The sequence below is a fragment of the Myxocyprinus asiaticus genome, chromosome 10, assembly GCF_019703515.2.
Source record: "Myxocyprinus asiaticus isolate MX2 ecotype Aquarium Trade chromosome 10, UBuf_Myxa_2, whole genome shotgun sequence".
Classification (NCBI taxonomy): Eukaryota; Metazoa; Chordata; class Actinopteri; order Cypriniformes; family Catostomidae; genus Myxocyprinus; species Myxocyprinus asiaticus.
In genome coordinates, this window is record NC_059353.1 from 19,251,537 (window position 1) to 19,263,824 (window position 12,288).

Below are 12,288 nucleotides of genomic sequence, written 5' to 3' on the forward strand. Positions count from 1 at the left end.
AGCATTGTGTATGGGGTGACAATGTGTGCTGCTTATGCCCACTGTGTGTTTTGTGTACATCAAATTCTGTTATGCGTGTCTCAAAACCTTTGTTCATAGAGACAGAGGCCGAATTAAATCAGGCAAAAATAAAGGGCCGGACACTCTGAATGTATATGGGCCATTCTACAGAATTGGTGCAAACTGCTGTCCCACAACCAAAAAACACATTTAAAAAGCATTTAAGTATTCAAATCTTAGATGTTTACTAAGATCCTTCTATTATCTATTGAAACCCACAATAATATTTAAAATATCAGTTAGCTTAATATATATAAAATCATCATTCATTGAATACTTTCAATTGGGAGGTGGCTGTCCCGAACCCTAACCCCTAAATTTCAACTTATGAAAATGATATTGAAATAATTTTTACATTTTATTCCATTGTTGTTTTTAAAAATATATTTTAGATTTTTTTCATTTTGAGGTAAATGTGTTCAAAAGTCTGAAAATATGTGTGTAACTTTAAGGAACGTCACTACCAAACACCTTTTTTTCTGCAATTAAGCAAACTTTTTTGGGTGTTATTCCATATAATTTTGTTTTTATGTGTGTACAACTGTTCAGAACTGTGCTAGCTAACCATGTGCTGATTAGCATCTTTGAGCTAGTCTCTAAAGTATCTAAAATTGTCACTACCAAAACAGTCACGACCGAAACGTGGTGAAGTTTCGGTTGTGACATCATTGTTTTGGTAGTGACAAAAGGGAACACCTTATATCCAAATAATCCTTTATTTAGGGGAAATAAACGATATTTTAGTACAGTTATGCAAATCATTAGTATTTTAGTATGTTTTAGTAGTGTTTTAGTATGTGAGTTAAAATTCTGTAATGTGATGTGGTTTAAATTCAATCTGAAATATAACACTTACTTAAGAGTGCAGTCCATGATACTAGCGAAGGGTTGTTAGGTTATTGTCAGTAATGTTAATTTCTATGGTTTACTTAACAGGGAGAATGACATAAAACACCAACATGCCTAAACAAAATGGAAAAACTAGAGCAGAGAGACTGAGAGAATATAGACAAAGGTTGAGGGACGACCCAGTGAAGTACCAGGAATACTTAAGAAAAGAAAGAGAAAGAAATAAGAAATGAAGGGAAGTTGAAGAGTATCAGTGAATTATCTGACAGGGAGCAAAGACATGTCAGAAAAGCATGGAGGAAAAGACAGCAAAAACACAGGATGACGGTGAAAAGACAAAAAGAGGTGGAGACATTTTGCAGGGTTTCCACACCACATAGCACTTTCCGTGAGGGTGATCAGACACCAGTGCACATACACACAGGGAAAAAAAGGATAAAAAGAGCAAATACCAGTAACTATAGAAAATGTCAGAAGTTAGAACAGAAGATCAAAGAAATGCAGAAGAGGGAAGAAAAATATAGAAAGCGGTGTCAAAGGTTAAGGCAGAAGTTGACATCAGACCAGTCAAAATGTTCTCCAAGATCGAAGACTCAGATGGATGTACAGAAGCACAGACTTCCTAACCAAGTCAGAAAGACCCTTCTTTTTCTCAACATGCTTATGCACCAAATACAGGAAAAATACAAGTCTGCAAGTTATAAAAGAAACATTTATTCAGAAGAGCTTTCACAAACGGGTTGCTTAGAAAATACAAACTTGTCTCTATGATAAGAAAATGTGTTAGTATCACCCACAAAGTGATCTACAAGGCTGAAAACCACCCATGTCTTAGGTTCACTTATCAGAACAATCATAAACAAAAAAACATGAACATAGTCAAACATTTTCTAAGTCGAGATGACAACAGTCGAGTATCAGCAGGGAAGAAGGAAACAATCACAAGATTTAAAACAAAGAAACAAAAGAGGTTTCTCTCTGACACAATGCTGAATTTGTATCAGAAACTGATGCTGGAGGTTAAATGTGTTCCTTGATTTACTGTAATTTTAGGCTATAGATGGAATCCATTTTATTTGACATTGTTAAGTGTGACTGTTTTTTTGTACACGAAATTAATCCTGCTGTCTATTATAATGGACATTCTGTGAAAATAAAACTGAAAGTGATTCTGATGGGTTTTTTTAGGCAGAAAAATCTATGTGCATACCTCTTCTCACTTGCACTCTCCTCAAGACCCAAAGTATTGAATAGCTCTTCAGCTAGGTGTTCTTATCAGATATTTACTGTCAGATGTGCATCTGCTATATGTGCTGGCTGCATATGTGCATATGTGCAACATAGTTAGTTATTTGTATTAACATAAAATGTTGACAGTCTGATTCAGCTGTGGCAAACTAAATATTGTGGTCACTACCAAAACATTACTGTCACTACCGAAAATGTGCAGTCACGACCAAAATATGGGATGTTTTGTCAAAAATAAAGTATATTGAATTATCAACTAAGATGTTATGATAGTGTTTGGTTCAATGTATATTCAAACTAATGAATCCTTAACTTTGAAATCAGTATGATAAACTTTATGCCTTTTACAAATAAAGATTGGATTCAAAATACAACAAATCTCATAAATTACACAAAATATTGTTAAAATTGTAATTGTTATTGATTTACCTGTGAAAACTTTTAAATAAAATAGCAAAAAATATAGATAGATGGTAGATAGATGTAAACAGAATCTTAATAGGTCAATATAACACTTATTATTAAATTATATATTATTGTATTTCGGTAGTGACAAATTTGGGGAGAGGGAAAATATTCCAAAACTTTCTGAAAATACAGTATAAGAATTAACTGCACAATTACTAGAAATGTGTACCTTGGATATTATACAATTTGCATACATACAAAATTTGTGGGAAAAGACAAAACATTTTCAAGATGTTTCCAACTCTGACTTTGAACCAATTCTGTAGAATGGTCCATGTACAGCAGAGGACACCAGATAAATCCTCTTCCCTAGCATAGAAATGGGGAAGAAATGTGCATGTGAGGGGAATTGAGAAAACAAGTAGGCATGCACAACAGCCCCTGTATTCTTATGGGGGACAGCATGTGGTACTTATGTAAACTGTGTGTTTTGTGTACATCAAATCTGCTATCCATGTCTCAAAACCTTTGGCCATGGTCTCCAAGAGGCCAAGAGGCCGAATTAGATCAGGCAATTATAAGACCGGCCACTCTGAATGTATTTACAACAGAGGACACCAGATCAGCCATCTTCCCTAGCACTGAACGGGGAAGAATGCAAACATGGAGGGGAGTTGAAAACAAGCAGGCTCGCACAAAGGCCCCAGCATTCTTATGGGGGGACAATGTGTGGTGCTTATTTTCACTGTGTGCCTTTGTGTACACTTGTGCTTTGACGAACATCGAATTCTGTTAAGCATATCTCGAGACCCTTGGTCATGGAGAAAGAGGATGAATTTGGGAAGCATTCTCTCTTTCTTTTTTTTTCTTTTTTTTTTTTGCTTCCCGGCAAGCTGCGGGTGAAAACTGTACCCTATTCTGGTTGTCGGACATTTGAGGTGCGTACAACGGCGAACTCATCCCGATATTAACCAAAGGGCAGATATGAGAGAAATCGATACATTTATACAGTCCAGTTTCGCTCACTGAATGGCTTATTTCCTTCACTACACAGCAAGCTCATAGGCTCATGTCTAGATCTACAATGGCGGCCAAAAGTTTTGAATAATGTACAGATTTTGCTCTTATGGAGAGAAATTGGTTCTTTTATTCAACAAAGTGGCATTCAACTGATCACAATGAATAGTCAGGACATTAATAACGTAAAAATTTACTATTACAATTTGAAAAAAAAAAAAAATCAGAACTACTTCAGAGTTCTCATCAAAAAATCCTCTAAGTGCAACAATGACAGCTTTACAGATCCTTGGCATTCTATCTGTCAGTTTGTCCAGTTACTCAGGTGACATTTCACACCACGCTTCGCGCAGCACTTGCCATAGATGTGGCTGTCTTGTCCGGCACTTCTCACGCACCTTACAGTCTAGCTGATCCCACAAAAGCTCAAGATTGGGTTAAGATCCATAACACTCTTTTCCAATTATCTGTTGTCCAATGTCTGTGTTTCTTTGCCCACTCAAACCTTTTCTTTTAGTTTTTTCTGTTTCAAAATTTGCTTTTTCTTTCAATTCTTCCCATAAGGACTGCACCCCTGAGTCTTCTCTTTACTGTTGTACATGAAACTGGTGTTGAGCGGCTAGAATTCAATGAAGCTGTCAGCTGAGGACATGTGAGGTGTCTATTTCTCAAACTAGAGACTTTGATGTACCTATCCTCTTGTTTAGTTGTACATCTGGCCTTCCACATCTCTTTCTTTCCTTGTTAGAGCCAGTTGAACAGGGAAGGGAGCGAGAGAAAGGCAGGGGCTGCTTCTCTATTGCCTTATTCATGTGCATTCTTCCAGAATGACACAGAAAAAGAGAATAAGGACAAGGGGCAAATTATTCCTTACCTTCCGAAGACGAATTCATTATACAACTCTTTTGCATGCTTTGTCAGAAAATGTCCAATGAGGCTCACGCATTCACTCAGGGGGAGTTTGACAAACACAAGGAAGAAACCGCTGTCCATTCGCACTCCTACTTCTCAGACACAGAGCCGAAAACCCCAAATGGTTCCCGCACATGGAGTTCCAAATCTGGAAGGTGTGGAACTGGAGCAGGTGGGGATAATACCTCGTGGCGAGAAATTCCAAGCCTCGAAATGTGCTGCTATCTCCGTCGGATCCCTGTAATGTTTAGAAAAACATACATAAAAATTTGCTCTGAAAATTTCTACGCTGTATAACAACAACCTTACGTGTTTTCCACTCAAAAGGGAGAATAATGATCCTCGCTTCAATGTGAGTCATTAGTACAGACAAGGGCTTAGACAAAATCGTGCACTGAAGTACTTCTACTGATGCGATGGCGCGAAGCGAGTGCCTTTATGGAGCTCGTGACGTAGCTCCCCGGGGGCGTCGCTTAAGCGGCATCAGTCAATAAATTGCCGTGAATGTATAAAGGCTTCAGACCACGTGACATGAGTCGCGTCTCCCAATGCGATTACGCAGCTCGAGTGACATCGATAGGGAACTGCATGGATCAACAGTTAAGCATTATGTATATGACTTTGCACTTTGAGGACAAGGGGTTCCAGGTTCTAATCTGCTCAAATATATTTTAATAAACCAAAATGGTAGAAATATGTTAATGTATTTATATATCAAGTGTGGGGACACTGTTGTTTGCATTTTTGTGTTTTTACTGGAGCAGATGCTGTAGAGAGCTGCAGAAAAGCAAAAGGGAAGTCGATCATAATTGTCCCTGGGTTTGTAAAGGTTAAAGCGTCTGGTCTAGAGAGCTGTGTAGGCTTTATCTCTCTTTCTCTCTCTCTCTCTCTCTCTCTCTCTCTCTATCTATCTATCTTTACAGACATAGTAACATAGACACAGCCTCTTTCTCCCTGTCACTCATACCAAAATAACTCACTTTTACCATATATTTGTGCAGATACAATCAGCGGCAGCCTCTTCTTGTAAGGTACAATTAATATTAGATCAACTTCCCCTGCAATGTGTTCATGATCTTCTGTTGCACAGATAGTGTCAATGTAACTGTATCTATATCAGGATCAGAATGAGAATGAGCTTTATTGCAAGTATGCTTACACACGCAAGGAATTTGTCATGGTTGCAGAAGCTTCCAGTGCAAATGCAACCATATATACCTGCATACAGTCATATACATTTAAACATATATACATATGGTGACATAAAAATAAGATATAACAAATGAAAAAAAGAGAAGTATATAATAGAACAATAATCTTGTTTGAATATTTTATATACAGATATACAGTTATGTGCAGATGATGTAATGTATTGAAGAAGAGGTAGGATGTGTTAAAGAATATAAATGAAATATGGATATAAGTAGGAACGGATGGCTTGAATATTGCACATGGTTGTATTGACCAAAGGAATGTATTTGGGGGCAGTTTTAACTGTTCATAAGGTGGATGGCCTGAGGGGAAAAAACTGTTCCTGTGCCTGGATGTTCTGGTGCTCAGTGCTCTGTAGCCCCGGCCAGAGGGCAACAGTGCGAAAAGGAAATGTACTGGTTGAATGGGGTCAAGAGTGATTTTACCAGCCCTTTTCGACACTCTGGATGTGTACAGTTCTAGCACGGTGGGTATGGGAGTGCCAATAATCCTCTCAGCAGTCCGAACTATCCTTTGAAGTCTTCTGATGTCTGACTTGGTAGCTGAACCAAACCAGACAGTTTTAGAAGTGCAAAGGATAGACTTAATGACTGCTGAGTAGAACTGTATCAGCAGTGCCCATGGCAGGTTGAACTTCCTCAGCTGTCAAAGGAAGTACAACCTCTGCTGGGCCTTTTTCAAAATTGAGTCTATGTGGGTCTCCCACTTCAGATCCTGTGAGATGGTAGTGCCCATGAACCCGAATGACTCCACTGCAGCCACAGTGTAGTTTTGAATGGTGAGCGGGGGTAATGTTGGGGTGTTCCTCCTAAAGTCCACTATCATCTCCATTGTTTTAAGTGTATTCAGCTCCAGGTTGTTTTGACTGCACCAGACGGCCAGCTGTTCAATCTCCCTTCTGTATGCAGACTCATCGTCATCTTGGATGAGGCCGATGACTGTAGTGTCGTCTGCAAACTTCAGGAGCTTAACAGAGGGGTCCTTGGCGGTGCAGTCATTTGTGTACAGGGAAAAGAGTAGTGGGGAGAGTACACATCCCTGGGGGGGCACCAGTGCTGATTGTACATGTGCTGGAGGTGAATTTCCCCATTCTCACTAGCTGCTGCCTGTCTGTCAGAAAGCTGGTGATCCAGTGACACATAGAGGCAGGAACAGAGAGCTGGGTTCATTTAGTCCAAAGGAGAGCAGTATTGATGGTGTTAAAAGCCAAACTAAAGTCAGCAAATAGTATCTTTGCATAAGTGCCTGGTCTGTCTAGATGTTGAAGTATGTAATGCAGTCCAACATTGACTAAATCATCCACAGACCTGTTTGCTCGATAGGCAAACTGCAGGGGATCCAGAAAGGGTTCAGTGATGTCCTTCAGGTGGGCCAACACCAGTCTCTCAAATGACTTCATGACCACAGACGTCAGAGCGACATGTCTGTAGTCATTAAGTCCTTTGATCTTGGGTTTAATATCTATATATGATCATGTTTGTGTTTGTGAGGTAAAGTAAATCCAACAGTATGTAAGGTGAGCACAGATCTGCTGTGATGCCGGACCGATAGGAGATGGTCAAGGACAACATGCCTATCTCTTCTCACTGCACTGTGAATCAAGACAGCTTATCATTGATTGTTAACAGAGAATATAATAAAAAGGTAATTTCTCTCTTTTCTGTGTGTGTGTCATAGGTGTCCAGATTCTGCCAGACCAGACACCATTCAACCCTGTTTACTGCCTTGTAAGAAGGACTGCATTGTAACTCCTTTTAGTGAATGGACAGTCTGTCCTACAACATGCCTACCAGGTACAGCTATGGATCTCTCCACCCAACTTTTGATTTGGCTTTGCAATAGTATCTCACTTAAAGGAATGTTGTGGGTTCAATACAAAACAAAAATACATTTGGGTAATCATGTCAATTACCACAGAAAATAATTTGGACTCAATTTTAAGAATGTTGATTACAATAATACTTCATTGACTTAAAGGGCTTAAAAATATGTTTAAAAGGACAAAAAGGTTTAAAAGCAGAAATGTGAAGCATGCATTTTTGTTATAACACTTAGATTAATTCTTCCTTTAAAATAGTGTATTATTTGAGATGTAAAGATGGGACTAAAGGTGGGATTACTGTTGTAGGAATATAAACTTTTAGTTATTCATCACCACATAATTCCTATGTTAGGATTCTACTCAATGTAAAGAGTACTTCTCTTGCATCCTTGCATGTTTCTTGTGAAAGTCACATGGTTTCCTTGGCTATACATGGTCATGAAATTAGGTAAATACTGGATTATAACTTTTGAAGTTGTCTGATGTTAGCACATATAAATTCAGCAAAAAAAGAAATGTCCCTTTTTCAGGACACTCTATTTAAAGATAATTTTGTAAAAATCCAAATAACTTGACAGATCTTTATTGTAAAGGGGTTAAACAATGTTTTCCATGCTTGTTCAATGAACCATGAACAATTAATGAACATGCACCTGTGGATCAGTCATTAAGACACTAACAGCTTACAGACGGTAGGCAATTAAGGTCACAGTTATAAAAACTTAGGACACTAAAGAGACCTTTCTACTGACTCTGAAAAACACCAAAAGAAAGATGCCCAGGGTCCCTGCTCATCTGCGTGAACATGCATTAGGCATACTGCATGGAGGCATGAGGACTGCAGATGTGGCCAGGGTAATAAATTGCAATATACGTACTGTGAGACACCTAAGACAGCGCTACAGAGAGACAGAAAGGACAGCTGATCATCCTCGCAGTGGCAGACCATGTGTAACAACACCTGCACAGGATCGGTACATCCGAATATCACACCTGCGGGACAGGTACAGGATGGTAACAACAACTGTCAGAGTTACACCAAGAATGCACAATCCCTCCATCAGTGCCCAGACTGTCTGCAATAGGCTGAGAGAGGCTGGAATGAGGGCTTGTAGGCCTGTTGTAAGGCAGGTCCTTACCAGACAACACCAGCAACAACGTTGCCTATAGGCACAAACCCACCTTCGCTGGATCAGACAGGACTGGCAAAAAGCGCTCTTCACTGACCGGTTTTGTCTTACCAGGGGTGATGGTCCGACTTGCGTTTATCGTCGAAGGAATGAGCATTACACCGAGGCCTGTACTCTGGAGCGGGATCGATTTGAAGGTGGTGGGTCTGTCATGGTCTGGGGCGGTGTGTCACAGCATCATCAAACTGAGCTTTTTGTCATTGCAGGCAATCTCAACCCTGTGCGTTACAGGGAAGATATCCTCCTCCCTCATGTGGTACCCTTCCTGCAGACTCATCCTGACATGACCCTTCAGCATGACAATGCCACCAGCCATACTGCTCGTTCTGTGCATGATTTCCTGCAAGACAGGAATGTCAGTGTTCTGCCATGGCCAGTGAAGAGCCCAGATCTCAATCCCGTTGAGCATGTCTGGGACCTGTTGGATCAGAGGGTGAGGGGTAGGGCCATTACCCCCAGAAATGTCCGGGAATTTGCAAGCACCTTGGTGGAAGAGTGGGGTAACATCTCACAGCAAGAACTGACAAATCTGGTGCAGTCAATGAGGAGGAGATGCACTGCAGTACTTAATGCAGCTGGTGGCCACACCAGATACTATTACCCCCTTGTTCAGGGACACATTCAATTTCTGTTAGTCACATGACTGTAAAACTTGTTCAGTTTATGTCTCAGTTGTTGAATCTTTATGTACATACAAATATTTACACATGTTTGCTGAAAATAAAAGCAGTTGAAAGTGAGAGGACATTTCTTTTTTTTTTCTTTTTTCTTTTTTCTTTTTTTTTTTTGCGGAGTTTATATCATATATACTTTTTGAAACACTGCATTTTAACATTTATTGTGTTGCCCCATTTATTTCCATTCTATGTGCCTTGCTGCAACCTCAATTTCAGCCTTTTTTTTTTTTAAAGAACTGAGTCAAGTTTAAATTATTTTTATGGTAATCTTGTTAACTTGTACAATTTAACTTGCACTGAACCCAGAATATTCCTTTATTTTTTTTTAAAAACTGCAATGCTGTGTATTTTGTCTCACACAACCTTTCTTATGTACTAATGATCTTCTTCTGCTAGGAGATAAAAAGCATTACATTTACAGAGTTTATTACAAAATATAATTCATTACCTCCTTGGGGAAAGTGCACTGGTAATGAAATCAGAATAGATGTACAGATTTGAGTGTGTGTGAACAGCTCAAACTTTCACACTCTCAAGACAATGGTTGAATAGGCCTTTGTCACACTTCCACTTGCAGAGTGGAAGCTTCGCTTAGTAGCGTAAAACAACTTCCGCTGTAGTCTGTTTCAATGGCAGTGCCCACAGCACGGAATTATTACAGCCTATTTTATGTACAATTAATCTCAAATACTTAATCTAAATAGACCTACCTCACCTTACAATCATTACTCAGGGATAATTATGTAGAAAAACGATGTCATTTTGTTTTATTATTTTAAACAGGATGAATGTGCGCAGGGTCCAATTCACAGAGTATAAGTAGTTCCCTATCTGTCACTCACTCGACGTTGTGTCGATGTAGTGACACTAGGGGTCACTCTTGGGAGCCCGAGACACCTCTGGTCTTTGATAAAAGGCCAATGAAAATTGGCGAGTGGTATTTGCATGCCACTCCCCCAGACATACGGGTAAAAAAGGAGCTGGTATGCAACCACTCATTCAGATTTTCTCTTCGGAGCCGAACGGTCATGCTCACTGAGCTGAATACCACTGTTCATTCACCTCTGTTGGATCTGACGGCGCATTTCAGCGGCTTCTCCCCCCTTTGCACTGGTGCACTGCAGAGAATGCCCCTGGGCGCTTCAGCAAAAATAAAAGAGTATATTTCTCTAAAAGAGTATATTTCTCTAAAAGAGCGGCACACACGTAACGTCTTTTTAAAGATGCGTCTTTCTAAAGATGCTTTTCCGATTGTGTGTTATTCCAGGTTGCGCTCGTTATCTCTCACCTTCTGACGGTCACGATCACTGTCTTTCGTGTCTGGACACTGCTCACGCGGAGACAGCGTTCATGGATGGTCATGTTCTCATTGTGAGGATATGTCCATGGCAACGTTGCGGTCGCGGCTCACCTTCGTAAGAAAGCAAGCCACCCCAGAGGCTCCCCGCCTCGGTCCTTTTACCCACGGGTATGAGGCCAGCGTGGCTAGCACTGGGGGCAATTTGGGGACCCCAATGGCACCGCCAACGCCGGGTATCCCCCCGCGGACCTCCCATTCCCCAACATGCTCGTCTGCCCCGATCGGGCTTCCGGATGAGTCTGCCGGCTCGGAGCCCACGAAAGTGATGAGCTCTCGAGCGCAGCATCGGAGCTGGGCTCCTCCCTTTGGGGACGATTGCCCAGTCACAGGCTGACATGGAGATGACGACATGCTTTCCCAGGCAGCCGCGAGCGTCGGCTAGAGTGGAACCCTCTGCTCTTCCCTGAACCCTCGCAGCTCGGTGATTGGTTCCTGGGCTCGCGGCGCCGCTCAAAGCCATGCCCCGCCCCCGTTCCTTTCTTCCAGGAAGTGCATGAATAGATGACAAGGTCACGGGAGGCACTTTTTACTGCCCAGTCCCGCTCTTTTCAGCTTCCCCGCCCTCACTACCCTCGATGGTGGGGTGGCCAAGGGCTATTCGGCAATCCCCCGGTGGATAAAGGCGCTCGCGGTGCACCTATGCCCGCAGAGCGCCACCACCTGGCGCGGGTGCCCAAAGCCCCCGTCCAAGGCCTGTAGGTTTATGTCATCTCTGACGGCCAAGGCCTATGGTGCCACTGGACAAGCCGCCTCCGCCTTGCACGCCATGGCTCTCCTGCAAGTCCGCTAAGGCACTAAAGGAACTGCACGAGGGTAGTTCCGCCCCGGGATTGATGCAGGAACTGTGCTCGGTGACCGACCTCGCTCTCTGAGTGACGGAGGTCACGGCGCGGACTCTCGGGCGGACGATGGCCACGCTAGTGGTCCAGGAGCGCCACCTTTAGCTCAACCTGGTCGAGATGGGCGAGGCCGACAGGACACGATTCCTTGCTGCCCCCATTTCCCAGGTGGGCCTATTCGGTGACACCGTCGAGGACTTTGCCCAGCAGTTTTCAGTGGTGGAGCAGTAGACGGATGCTAGCCGGCATATCCTGCCCCGGCACGGCTCAAGATCCCGCACCCCATCCACTCATCGCCAAGGGCGTCCCCCTGCGGTGACTGCACCGGCTCCACCGCAGCCCACCCCTTCGGCCCGGCCCCAGTGTGGAGCCCACCGCAGGAAGCAGATGCCACCCGTCTCGCGGCTGCCCAGAACCTGTGAAAGGCTTCAAAGCGCCCTTGAGACGGGTGACCCAGGGACAACGAAACCCGTTGCTCTGGAGCTGGTTACCTTTTGCATTTAATTGTGCTGCATGCCCAAGTGGCTGCAGTACTCAAGAGCTCAGCAAGAGCGGTTTCCTTGTTCCCTAGGTCACGTATCCGGTGTGCACGGCCGTCATCACGACCACCGTCCACCACTCTATTTGGCAGGTTTGGCGCTCTAGCGGCGGTCTCCCACCCTTGAGCGCCCAGCTGTGGCACAAATCCGCCCCC

At 42.5% G+C, this 12,288-nt stretch overlaps 1 protein-coding gene across 2 annotated transcripts in view; it reads left to right on the top strand.

Annotated features, from left to right (window-relative positions):
• The window catches only part of LOC127447176 (histamine N-methyltransferase), a 380,204-nt gene that overhangs the window by 262,779 nt on the left and 105,137 nt on the right, over positions 1 to 12,288 (top strand). For both annotated transcript variants that reach the window (XM_051708810.1, XM_051708811.1), the window contains exon 11: positions 7,384 to 7,499. In XM_051708810.1, the coding sequence (XP_051564770.1) occupies positions 7,384 to 7,499 (116 nt within the window). The remainder of the gene's footprint in view (positions 1 to 7,383; positions 7,500 to 12,288) is intronic.